Source organism: Solea solea, chromosome 10 (genome assembly GCF_958295425.1).
Source record: "Solea solea chromosome 10, fSolSol10.1, whole genome shotgun sequence".
In the NCBI taxonomy this organism is placed as follows: Eukaryota; Metazoa; Chordata; class Actinopteri; order Pleuronectiformes; family Soleidae; genus Solea; species Solea solea.
Window position 1 is genome coordinate 15499502 of NC_081143.1, and position 13610 is coordinate 15513111.

A 13610-nucleotide genomic window follows, 5' to 3' on the forward strand; every position below is an offset into this window, starting at 1 on the left:
ACCCTCGCTTCCAAATAAACACAATTAAAACGTCTCTGTGGCGCGGGTAAAATGTCGTCCGAGACACACACACTGCTGAAATCCAGGGGAGAAAAAACATCACAAATTATTCCCAACAACCGACTGAATATTTCTCACAGTCAATTGAGTTTCTCCCTTTTAATTATGTTACGCTGTCTTTTCTTGCTGGAATTTTTATTAGCGCTGTTTCTCGGCCTATTCCCGAGAATTTCAAGACCATTTCCTAACACACACTTTTTTCCCCCCCCACCACCTCAGAAGTAGCTGAAGCGATGCGACGACAGGAAGGATGCGCTGCTGTTCACGTCTTCCTCTGTTGCTTTTTTGTAGTTTCCACATTTAGATTTTTCTAAACTTGCCCCCTTTAATTTTTAATCAAATGCAACAAACGGATGTATTCCCTTTAATTTATACCTCTGCTCATCCTCGCAGCCGTCTGCCTTTGGTCTGTGAGTCTGAGTGACATGTCACCTTGTAAGACATACTGAATTCCTTCCCTTGAAGGAGGGAAACCAAGAGAGAGGGAAGATAACACAGCCAGGCAGCACTAACCGATCAGAGCACTCCAGCAGAGATATGACCCACATAGACCGACGCTCGTTTAATCAGACTGCTACTGGCACTGGTGGGGGAAAAAAGGAGAGGGAGGGAAGGAAGTACAGGGACTATGTCAGTATTAGGTGGCTCTAGTTGGTTTCCAAGAAAATTATAGTGTATTAATTTTTTTTAAATATCGTTCCACACTCTCACGGAGGCTTTTTTTAAATAATTTTTACTGGTCTCACTGTCTGCTCCTTGCATTGTGCCTCCACCTCACTCTCCCAATGTTCAGTTCTAGGATCAAAGTAGATAAGAAAGAGTAAAAGTCCTCAATATTACATAGATGCTGTGCAGAGATTACACCCAGCTGAGTCCAAAGAATCATTTGTTGGGGCCACAGCTACAAATAAAAGGGCATATTGCAATTTCATTACGCTTTTGATATTCATCATAGACCACCATTAATTCTTCTTTTCACACGTGTAATGAAAATTCATTGTGGGTCAACCACTGATACTAACCGCCTGGGATGTGTTATGACCAAACATTACAAACACAGTCAAGATTATGAAGCTCAGTGTTATTTCTTTTATTTCTTTTAATAATATGTCGAGAAAGGAGCACAATGGAGAAATTATATATAATATACATCCATCCATCCCTCTTCTACCGCTTTATCCTCCACATGAGGGTCGCGGGGGGAGCTCTGACAATTTACCACATCCCCATATTGCATGTTTTTGGACTGTGGGAGGAAACCAGAGAACCCAGAGAAAACCCATGCACAACATTATATATATAATTACATATTACACCATTTACTGAGTAATTATTACTTTGCTTTTGCTAATGCAAGGGTCTCCTGTGAATTACATGCTGAAGTTTTGCAAACAAGGACATCTAAAGTTGTCACCTGCAGTCAGGCTCCTATCGGACGGTGCTGTCAATCACACTGGTGTCCACTCGTACGCACCATATTTTACTGTCTATTTCACTCTAAATGGGAACATAATTTACAATACTGACATCATGTTCTATTGAGGAAGACCCAAAAGCAGTGATTGAGTCCATTAACTCCTCAGGAAAATGTTTACTGATGTGATAAATCAAGGCTCATTTTCACACAGACTTCCATTAAATTTAAGTTTTAACGGTGGCTATTAAATATATTCTTTATTTCTGCACTGGTGTTCTCGGGAGAATGGGGAGTTCACTTTTTATATACGGTGAATGCTTCGCATGCGGCAGTAGTTTGCAAAGCAGGAGTCTTTAAAACATTCCTTCTACCGACGGTAGACGGATTACAGCACAAAGGACTCAACTGGCCTTCTCGTGGAAGTTTAGAGTGTAACCTTTCACTCTACACTCTACACTTTATATACAGTACATTCTGACCCGAGTGACGACTTTAATTGATTTAACAAAAAGCTATTAAGTGCATGTTTTCATTAGCATATGAATGAACAGAGACATGTTTAGATTTTAGGTCACGATGACTTTGGCCTCTTATTAGCGAACTCTAATCAGCTGCAAAAACATGACATGACAAAATCATTATGTTGAGGAGCTTAAACTGTAATGTGATAGCCTCTCCCTGTATCACCTTTTCTAATATACAGTATATGTTAGAAAACATGCTGTAAATGCTGGACACGTTAGCGTTAGCTGTTTTGACAGATTTACAGAGAGGCAGAGATGCTCTAACAAATGTAAAGAAGGTGCATAATCCCCCAAAATAGCCAGAACTGCATATTTGAAGTGAAAACGCCGCTCGCTTCGTTTCCCGTGTTTGAATTGAATTCCGATGGAACAGCAGATAAATCTCAAGAGGCGTCACAAAGCTATGTCAGTAATTTATTTGTTGGCAAACAACTTTCACTGTTACAACAAATATTAGTTATGAGATCATTCAACTTGGAACCCATACAAAAAGAATAAATAATTAGCAATAATATTGTAATTATAATCATGAACGTAATAATTTAAAAAAGTAAACAAACAAACAAACAAACAAAAAAAAAGAACCCAGTGCCACTTTATTTACTCCTGTATAAAGCCAGCTTCCTTTCCTCCAAGCTTGTTTTGCGAACTTTAAACCAATAAACAGATAAATAAATAATTTCTCTCTTGGGGACATGGAAGGGGCTTGTGGGATACAAGTGCAAGCTAAACTTCATACATTTATCAACTTTTTTCCTCCTAAATAAGTAAACATTGGCTTTTTCCACATAGGGACAGTGCTGCTGTGTGCAGGTTTCACATCTTCATCACACACACACACACACACACCACCCATGTGGTGTTTTCAAATCAAAATAGTGGAAATTCTCTCTGTTTCTTTCCGTTTAGAGATATTTAGTTTCTCCCGTAGAGTAGGAACTCAAACAGCACAGCAAGATAATGTCAATAAAATGTTTGGCAATAGAGAGGATATAATTCATAAACCATCCTTGTGTTACTCCAAATGTCTGTAATTGTTGTATACCATTTTTACACCCAGACTCCTACGTGTGCCTACTTAAAAAAAAACAAAAGAGACAAGACCCACTTCCAGCAATTACTAAAACGTAGCATTTCCATAACTTTCCATAACTGTCTCTTTCAGAATTTTGCCACTTACGTTTCCCTTTATTTTTTATTTGTATTTTTTATTTTAAACTAATGAGTGGTAAAGTATATAGAGACAGTTGGTTTGCAAAATGTGAGTGAAATAGTAGCTATAAAAGGACCAGAGTGGGATGTGTGCAGGGTATATGAGTATTAATTCATGGGTGCTTAATTGTCTCCGTATTTACGAAAGAGTGATATGACAGATTCAGTTCCTTCCTCATCCCGGAGTCTACTCGTGACTAGGACACGTCATGACTTTGCAGAACAGTTCCACAGACAAAAGGTTTGCAACCTGAAATTAAAAAATAAAAGACTTGGTCATTATGCAACATTTGTATCTGCATCTGTATTCTGTACAATACATAGAAACTGTTTGTGATTTCCTCATAATCCTTTGATAACTGAAAACGTTTCACAGAAGAAAGGAGAAGAAACAAAATCTATTATTTTTCTCTTCTTTTTTTTTTTTTTTGAACGAAGTCTTTTGTAATATGGTCTTTCCTCTTTGTTTGTTTTCAGTGGAATACATGGTAGCCACAGTCACTACAACTCGCAGGAATGTTACACCAGCCCAGACACAACTCCAGTTTACCAGATACGAAGAAAGAGAAGTCAGAACATCAGCGTGATATGGTTACAGTCCTGTTGTCCAGTAAAATAGTCTCTGGAATGGTCACTGGTGAGAGCGTATATCATACATCCTCCACTTGATTGGCATGTGGTGGGGGCAGGGCATCTTTGGGGCCAATTTCATGTTATGAACACCCCGAGCTGAATATCCTTCTCTACCCTTTGGAGAGGTGCAAACGTTATCCCAGCATGTGTCTTTCAAAGTGAGACAGAGAGACAGACATACAGACAAACAGACAAGCAGCTCCTCTAACCAGGGCTCAGGGCTTTGGGGGGGGGGGGGGGGTATTGTGCCCCTGTGGTGGAAGTAGTGGAGACTATATGCTATGTTCTGCTAGAGGTCCATATTGGGGAATTTGTAGGACTACAGTCAATCCAAGATTCCAATTTAAATGTAACAGGTAGGGTAAAATTACACAGTCCCTCTCCCGTCCTTTCCTTTCCAGGTCTTTGAGGTTCACACAAAGTCTCTCAGAACCGCCCTGTCATGTGTGTGTGCGTGTGTGTGTGTGTGTGTTTGTGTGTGTGTGTGCGCGCACCACTTCTGACAATACATTCAGTCCCTGCTTTGACTTGACCAACAATTTTCTGAACCACATAGTTTATGTCAAATCCAGTCCATCAGTCCAGGGGCGGGCCAGCTCAGCCTGTCAGTCAACAAACAAAGAATGTTTTCATTGAAAGGTTGGAAATGTCAGTGGAACAGGGGAGGGGCAGAAGTCTCTGGACTGGCTCTATAGACTGGTAACCAGGTGGGAAGGGTCTACAGGCGGCTCCTCGGGTGATGAATCAGACTCCTCCTTGCTCCCGGACACCATGTACCCATCGCTTTCACCACGGCCCATGTGGTAGTAGCTCTGGAGGTCGTGAAGGTGATTCCTGGAGCCCAGGTTTGGCATACTCTTATAATAGACATCATCCAGCTCTGGGGCGGTCGCACTCTTACAGGGCTGGAGCTCCCCTGAGCTATCCTCCTCTCCGTCTGTCAAACCGTTCATCTGCGCTTCCTGGAGGTCCGTCAGCACTGGCATGCTGGTGTAGAGTGAGTCTCTGTGGTTGGGCGATTGCGTGTGCTCGTCGGTGTGCTCGTTGGTCAGCAGGGGGAAGAAGCTTTCGCTCGTCTCCTGGGGAATGCGCCGCGGGCGGGCAAAGCTGTGGGGAGGGGGCGGTGGAGGAGGGTGGCTGTCTGGCGGAGGGGGACGCGGCGGCAGGAGAGGGGCATTCGACTCCTCTCTGATAATCTCCAAACCCAGGTTCTCCTCATGAGGGAAGGCTGCGGGATTGTCCAGCACCATGGGACCATTGTCCTCTTTGCTGTTGCCCACACAGCCGCCGACTCCACTGCTGCTGCTGCTGCTGCTGCTGCTGCCTCCTGCCATGCTCCCTAAAAGAAGAAAGCGGGGAAGCGGGGGTAACGGTTACAGTGCTGACAGATAACTGGTGGTGCTTCACGGAGGCAATTTCAGTTTTTGACTGTAATCAAAAATGTCTTTTTAAATTTTGAACCTGCAGTGAGTAACTTTTGGTAATTTATGTTTGTTGAATTTCTGGTTGTTGATGTTATTATTCTGCAATAACACAGAAACACTGAACAGAAACAATGCAGCACTAGATTTGTATGCTCTATTAGCTATGGGAGCATTTGTGTGTATATTTAGGTGATTATAAGACACATCCACTTAAAAGTTAATATGTTGTGTTGAATTTAGAGTCGTTTTCTGGCCAAAAAATTGGTGATTTAAGCTGACAATCACCTCCATTGGCCATGTTGCTGTTGACCAGCTTGTTCATCAGATTGTGGTTGCGCTCTGTCGTGGCTCTCTCGTGGTTGTTGAGGTACGACGGGATGTAGTTGGAAGTCAGCTCCTTGAGGATCTTCTTCTCCAGGGTTGTCTCTTTGTGGTTGCTGTGGGTGCCGTAGCCACCGCTGCGGTCCAGAATCTGGACGCAGTCGCTCAAGTACTCACTGCTGGCCATGCTGTAGTTGTTGGGATGGTTGCCATTAAGAGGGAGTGTATCCATGACACTGGAGTCTCTTGCGTTGTTCAGGATGCCCTCTGAGGAGAAAAATCAGTGTCTTAGTTTCCTCAGAACAAAGTTTTTTAATTACACTCATCATATCATAGCATGTGCTGTGAATTGAGATTTTTAAAGAAAATGTAGCATTGATCATTTTCTTAGAAGGAAAAAAGGGCTGGAAGCGTCTATGATTCATTTAAATTCATTAAATTAAAACCTTGGAAGTGCGTTCTTTAAAAAAAAAAAAAAAGAAAAAAAAAGACTGACAGCACATTACACAAATAAAGAATTTACAAGGAAATTTAACTCCACAATTTAGCAATATTAAAATTCTATGAAACAAATAAAACAAGTGCGTTACTGTGTGGACTTATTTTGAGAAGCAATCATGTCTGAGAAGCACATAAAACGGCTGCGCGGCTGCACAGAAAACGATAAATGTTGGGCAGAGAGCTAAGAAGCAAAAAAAGAGAGAAAAAGTCAATGCTACTGAAATAGTGGAGTATTAATTTAGTCCATACTTGTGTCTCGGTAAGGTGCTAGCGGCAGCATGAAGGAGAAGAGAGAGACACAGACGTGAGTTTCTTCACTGGGAGAAACACATTTCATCAGCTACAAAATCAACAAGTTGCACAGTAATTGGATTCATGATGAAAAATTATAAAAATAAGTCTGTTTTCACAGAGTTATGTGTTCTATTACATATTTACACTGAAAAAAAAACACATGAAGACACATAGAGTACGACATTCAAAACACAGTTTATATCCTGTATACACACACGGTTGGATATGTATGTATTTAACAGGCGTGCAACACTGAACGCAAGACACAACTCACATGTACAAAACAAACATGAAGCACTGTATAAAACACAACATTCACACAGAGTACAACAAAGTATTTCATGGCTCCCAAGCAACGTATAAATGATTTAGGGACTGTGCATCGATAGCATCAAATACAGAAATAAATAAACACATGAACGTTTTATGCTGTTTTGATAAATCCTGATGAGAATATCATAAGACTGCCCAGTGGGTGTCCCATGTGGAAGATTATTACTTGGGAGCCATAATGAGGCCGGATCAGAAACACAGCCAAAAAGATTTTTAACCCTTTAACACCCGAGCGTCTCGCAGAGTGCACTTTGCATCACCGTGATTATGACACGGTTTGTGCTCATTTCACTCGCGCTGTTGCAGGAAGCCTGCGAATCAGCGTCTGTGTTGCCAGAAAATGCACAAAAACTCCAATGTCCAATGTTTTATTCTGTTCCAATTTCAAATTTAACACGCAAAATCTGGTGTTCGTGTACAACTTTAGTATTTTCTTCGTTTTAAATTGTTAATACACTACTTTAGCATGTGGTCAATTGTTAATAACTGCCAGATATTGAAAGTTATTCTGGAGAAATGGGCAAAAGCACTTACTCACAGGACATTTTCTGACCCTCTTATGGTTAAAAAAAAAGCACAAAGAAAAAGTAAAGGCCAACATTTTGAGGCTTAGGTGTTAAAGGGTTACAATGACATAACCATGCAAAAATAAATGTTGTACATATATAATAGGAACATCAGGCACACCTTGGGTGTTGTACATGCCCACGGCTGGGTTATTATAGACTGCCGAGTCCCCCAGGAGAGTGTTATAAGGATTGTTAGTACCATGGGGACGAAGGAGAGCATTAGTTATAAGATGATTAGCCATGGCTCCTGGTACAGGCAGATAGAGAAAGAGGAAAGAAAAGCAACAGCCAAGTGGAGAGAGGAAGAGGGAGGAAAAGCAACAGCCAAGTCAAGAGAGAAACAGAGAGAAGCACTCGAGGAAAAAAAAAAAGGCAGAGCAGGGAGAGAGGTTAAAGGAGAGAGCGTGGAGACGTCGCAGAGTGGAAGTAACAAGGAAGGAACAAAAGGGAAGGGAGAGTGAGATGGAAAGTGAGCGTGTGGAAGGAAGAGGGAGAAGAGGACAAGTGAATCAAACAGGCAAACATAGTTTGAGGTGAGAACCAAGAAAAAGCTTGACAAGTCATTCTTGCAGCCACTGCATACAGGCTGAGGGAGGAGGGGATGAGAGAGAGAGAGAGACAGAGAGAGAGAGAGAGAGAGAGAGAGAGAGAGAGAGAGAGAGAGGCACAAGGAGAAAGTAGCAATGCTTGCAGAGTGCTGTAGTTCAATACGCTTGAGCAGAGAAGCATGACTACAGGATAGTTAATAGACAAAAGGGGCCCACAAAAAAAAAGTGTCCTCAGGAGCATTTTCTTCCCAAGGTAAGAGACAGATCATGTACACATTAAGACACTGCAGAGAAATAGAGGACAAATGACCATGACAGCTCCTGTACATTTGTCCTCATCCTTTTATTCTCACGCTATACCTGCACTACTCCAAAGAGGGGAAGTATGTCATATTCCCTGCAAATATAGGTTGTAGTGAGAGACTAAATATCTTTGTAGGGACACATTTCCTTTTTTTCAATTCAAGGACTGGGGAAAGTGCACCACAGCAACACAACTGATGGATCTTTAAGCATCAGCATCTACTCTTTACACTAAACTTTACAGGCATGTTTGGGGGAATATGCATTCAAAAGAAGACGGAAGAAGGCATTGCTGCGTCTTAACTTCTCCATTTTACGCTCTCCTAATTTCAACAAGTCTGCCACACATACAGAATATCCATCCTTATTCACTAAGCCTCAGCATGGAGTCATTAGAAATCCACTGGCTAAGCAGCTATCTGTATCGTACTTAAAAGAGCACAGGCAAAGACGAGGGGACGGGGTTGTTTTTTTTTTGTTTTTTTAAAGCCCTGCCTCACTAAGTGTGTGATAATTCAAGCGCTGACACACACCGTGTCTGCTTCAGCATCAATCTGTCATGCTAACAGCTTATTAGTGGCCTGAAGGAAACGAGGGCCACACCTCGACTTAGACGCTAACAAATGGGACGAAATATGTGTGTTCATTCCAGGATGCGAGTGTGTTTGCGTGTGTGAGTGTCAAAAATGTCTATGTCCTCATTACCCTAGCCCTGAGACAGTTTTACAAACCATTACTGTGACTTACTCTGGAGGGAAAGCAAAAGACATTTCTGAATACAGTGGAGTGGAATACAACGAGCCGAGCTCATACTCATTTAAAATCTTGGTAATTACAGTAGCCTTCATTTAATGAGATAAGCTCGGCTGAACACGCACATCCTCAGGTGGAAAAACACAGAAAAACTTTGCTCCACTGCAGTGCAACTGGACAGTTTTTTCAGTCGGTTTTTAGCACCAGTAACTTCGTCTGAAGTGACACTCAACTGAATAACAAAGTGTTAATTAATTTTGCATAATTTGCGTGTTAAAAATAAAGGATCCAGTGGTATTAAGTGAAAGACAAAATTGGTACCAAGCACTTCAAAAGACGACTATCCATTAAAAAAAAAGAGAGAGAAAGAGAAGTCGACTCTGCATTATTTATAATGAACTTACAAACTGGTTGATGTCTTAGTTTTTTTAGGCAGCTATAAACTCCATTTGCTTTAAAGTCATCCTTTGAAAGAGCAAAAGAGTCGTGCTACGTACACCCTATTCTGCCAGTCTTCCTCTCTACAAGAACACAGAACCATTTTCAGAGGTTTGGCCTCCTACCACGTTACTAAATGACAGCGTACGCTTCTGAACCCCCCACCATTAATAAAAGTAGATATGGTGACAGGGATGAGGATGTAAATGGTAGGTATCCCGTGGTTACCTCTGTTGAGCGTGGCGGAGCTGTTGATGTCTCCGGTGATGAAGGACGACTCCTGTTTCCTCACAGTGTCATTCCACATGCGCCTGATCCGACTCTGAGCACAGGGGAGGAAAAAAAAGAGCGAAAGAAACAGGAAGATGGGGAGAAGGATGGGTAGTGGGACAAGAAGAGCAGCAGTGATGAACAGAGGGAGGAATAAAGGAAGGTGCAGGGAGGAGGGACGTGATGACAAGAGAAGGAATGAAATGTAAGAAATGTGGAATATAAGGATTTTTGTGTGCAAATGAAGGGCAAATTGTAAAGTGTAGGAAAGGCAGTAAAGGGGAACAGGTGGGGGAAAGATAATCACCCATCAATGCCATTTTTTACTTTATCTACCTGTGTGTCAGCATCAAGATGTACAGAAAGGCAGGGTTCGGGCTATCTCACTTTCGAAACAAAAGTCAAACTGAGTTTGTGTTTCAAATGTGACGACAACAGAATTAGCTTAAAGTGAGGAGCGCGAACCCGAAAACCCTCATGGCATGCTCTGGCCTCACCTGAGAGTCTGCTGTGCTGTAGCGTCCAGGTGTGCAGGCAGGTAAGCTCACCTGTGAGCCTGTGGAGTATCGGCCTGGAGTCCGCGAGGTGGTGGTCTTACTGGACGACGAGATGGACGTCTCCACACTCTTGCCGCTGCAGCAGTGAGTGCGCAGGCATTTGCCGTACTCTTTACGCACCTGAGTGAGAGAAGTGAGAAGTACTGTGATGAAGGAGGAGGAGGAGGAGGAGGAGGAGGAGGAGACATTGAGTGATGGCGCAGTTTAAACTTGCACACACTGTGGCACATTTTGAAGACGACACACCAGAAAAAAAAAGATTGGATGGTCTTAACTTGACAGAGTTAGCTGTTCAACTGTTTAAACATAAGCATTAAACAATTAATTCCATGAAATTCAAAATCACCACTGAGCCTATATGTACGTTGTTCCTGCGATATAATTTGTCTGACATCAACACACCCGCCTGAGGGGGGGGAGGGACATATGATGCACTCGTACACACAAAACATCTGCATTTAGACCCAGTCAAGTTTGAACAAATAGGCCTGTAATTGCTTTTTAACAAGCTTGTTGGACTGGCAGACGTGTATCGCTGTGTTTGCTGTTTGAACAGCTGTGCAGTGAGTTGCTCCATTGCATCTTGGGAGAAACCATGTTGGGCTGCAGCCAAAGTCAACCTCTGCACTTCTCTGAGGACATCTCTCAGGATACTTGCTCCCAATGACCTAACGCATACCTAAGTATGGTGCGTGCTGACACACACACACACACACACAGAGCACTAGTTTACTGGCCATACACCTAAAACTAAAAACTCTCGGTGGAAATGCAGCCAGACGAGAGAATTAGGCATTTGATGAATTCTTTTTCCATAGCCCACTCCTCTTCTGTACTCAGCAGCACTGACAGTGTGTGGGAGACTCTGTAAAAATATTTTAGGACATGTAGGCTCCTCCTGGAAGCCACATATAATTCAAATTTTAAGTGTACTCACAAGTGCCTCTAAGCATTTAGGCCACACAAATCAAACACACGGGTATATAATGGGTTGTCTTTTCAAAATGAGAGTGGGATTTACAGAGGGAGGTACGTGTCATTATGAAGGAGGTCAGAGTAATATATATATATATATATTTAATATTTTTGGAAATGCCCAAATTATAAAACAACTGAAGCTGAAACTGTTTTTTAACGTTTAAAAGACTGTCTGATGATGAAAAACTGTCTTCTCTTTACGGGGATGACAGTAACACTGTAAGACCAGCAGCTCAGTTTGTTTCCTGCTGTCAGACAATGAAAAGTGAGAGTGAGAAGACAAGAGCTGAGCAGTCAGTAGAGTTACTGAGTGACCAATCAAACCCCGTGACAGCTCTGCAGATATTTCGGTGTCGCCACTGATCAATACGAACATGTGTGTGTTTGCATTTGTCTGCCTGTCACGCTGTCTGTCTATTTCGGTCCGGGCCTCGTCTCCACCGTGTCTGCCTCACCTTCTTCTGTAGTATGCAGTGGAAGATGAAGATGAACATGCCCTGCAGAGAGTTGAAGATGGTGAAGAGGTAAGCCATGATGACCGTGCTCTCGTTGATGTACATTAGGCCAAAAGCCCAGGTCAGCCCCAGCAGGCACAGCAGGGCGATGGCCCCAATAACCCAAGACCTACAGAAAATGAGAGGGAGAAATCATGTCCAGTAAAAAATAGTAAAAAATAAAACAAAATGATACACTCAATAACATTACTGTTTTCTGTGTAAATAATGTGCAGTTTATTTTGTAGGTAACTGTATGAAGAAGACACACACTCTGTGGTGAGAAAAGGGTGACTTTCTCATTTAGAGACCATTTTGACCGTGGCAAGGGAGACTTAAATCACGCTGATGTCAGCCACTAGTATCCAAAAAAAAGTCAAGCACGTAAGACTTTTCCCAAGATGTATCCGAATCCTGCCATTCAAGTGCACGGGCAGAGTGGCCTTCAAGTCTGTTAGCGCAACTTTGACGATAACAATTGTGGAATTAAATTCCATAAAAGTTTCTGCGGCTGTGAACCTTAAGTACCTGAGCCGTAAAGGCCAAATGTCAGAGAAACTGTGACATGTCGAGGCATGCGCACGCACTGTACGGCTCTCCTGAGCTGGTGTGTGTGTGGCACTGAGCACACACATTACAGCCATTATAAATGACATTTCCCAGTAAAGGTCAGGGTTTCACGTCTACCACAGCTACGATGATGGCTGTTAATTTGATTGGCTGAGTGGCCAGTGATCACCTCTCATGTGAGACTTGAAGACAAAGCAAAGGGGTAAAGAAAAAACGGCGGAGGGTGGAGAGAGAGAAAAAGACAGAGGGGTAGATATTAGAAGAGGCAGCAGGAAGGAGGAGAGAAAGAAGAGAGTAAGTGAGTGAGACCGAGGTGATTGATTCGATGTTGCCCTCTGTGGCACCATTCAGGCGAGACAGAACCTCCAATAAAGCTCGCCTGACGACCCTCTTTGATAACGGCTGTACTCATCCCTCGCTTTTCCAGCCCTGCGTTTCACCTCTCCCTCCAGTGCTCCCTTGAACCGTCGTTTTTTTTCTCTCGGCTCTGTGTCCTCACATTTATTTCTCGCCATGATAATATTTCAACAGCACATCAGGTCTTTAGTTCACAGCAGCTCCCAAATCAGACATCAGCAAGTATTCCGCTTTACAATTGAGGTTAATGGTTAATTAAAGGATATGCAAAGACTCTGAGGAGGCTCCACAGACAAATACGACGACAAACAAACCGGTAAAAAAAATATCTCCGGGGAGACGGCAGGCATCTGATTGGAGTGGTCTTACCAGAGCCAATCCACAACACAGACAACACGTGATGAGTTAAGAGACAAAGAAAACATGATGGCATGATGTGTTCAACAAGTAAATGAACCACAAATGATTTGAAATTGATGAAAAGCTATTCAGCCCTCTGCAGTGCGCACACACAGACCGAGGGGAAAGAGATATAAAAGCATTGTATTCTAAATCATTATTTCATTTTAACTTTCATTTGGCTTTTTTGATCACATTCCCATGGACCGCAGCGGAACAAAGGCTGCCTGGTTTCGTCTTTGTGTCTGAAACGCTTCCCACTTGAAGTCTCACATAAAACATGCTGTCATCAAAGATAAATCGGCAGTAATATTTAAATGACAAAATCCAACGAGTATGCCATTTGGTCATTTACATTACATATTCAGAGCTGTGCCTCACTGAGGCGTTGAGCTCGTACCATGGCATATTGTTTGAAATAGACTGAGCCTTTTGTCTTGAGCTGCACTGGAAGAAAAAAAATAAAAGAAATAACACAATCCTGATTAGTTAGCTTAGTATACAGAGCTTCAATGCTCTGTGGGGATGAAGTCATATTTCAGTGATATTCTCTCAGGGTGATCTAAGTAATAGTGACATGAACAATTCAGTGAGTGGTGACTTGAACAAAGGTGAAATGTGTCCCAGGCGACCCATTATGTATGAAAAAAGGGCT

The 13610-nt window shown here is 42.4% G+C and overlaps 1 protein-coding gene across 8 annotated transcripts in view; it reads right to left on the minus strand.

Moving 5' to 3' along the window:
* Window positions 1-2399: 2399 nt before the first annotated feature.
* adgrl3.1 (adhesion G protein-coupled receptor L3.1) overlaps window positions 2400-13610 on the minus strand; it is a 110426-nt gene continuing 99215 nt past the window's right edge. Inside the window, exons 20-26 of one of the 8 annotated variants that reach the window (XM_058640072.1) lie at window positions 11591-11759; window positions 10149-10277; window positions 9559-9652; window positions 7407-7535; window positions 6342-6359; window positions 5556-5858; window positions 2400-5185 (exon numbers count right to left, since the gene is read on the minus strand). In XM_058640072.1, coding sequence (XP_058496055.1) covers window positions 4536-5185; window positions 5556-5858; window positions 6342-6359; window positions 7407-7535; window positions 9559-9652; window positions 10149-10277; window positions 11591-11759 — 1492 coding nt within the window. In that variant the 3' untranslated portion in view covers window positions 2400-4535. Of the gene's footprint in view, window positions 5186-5555; window positions 5859-6341; window positions 6360-7406; window positions 7875-9558; window positions 9653-10097; window positions 10278-11590; window positions 11760-13610 lie in introns of those variants that run through there. The other 7 variants (XM_058640073.1, XM_058640071.1, XM_058640076.1 and 4 more) reach the window with 7 other exon arrangements.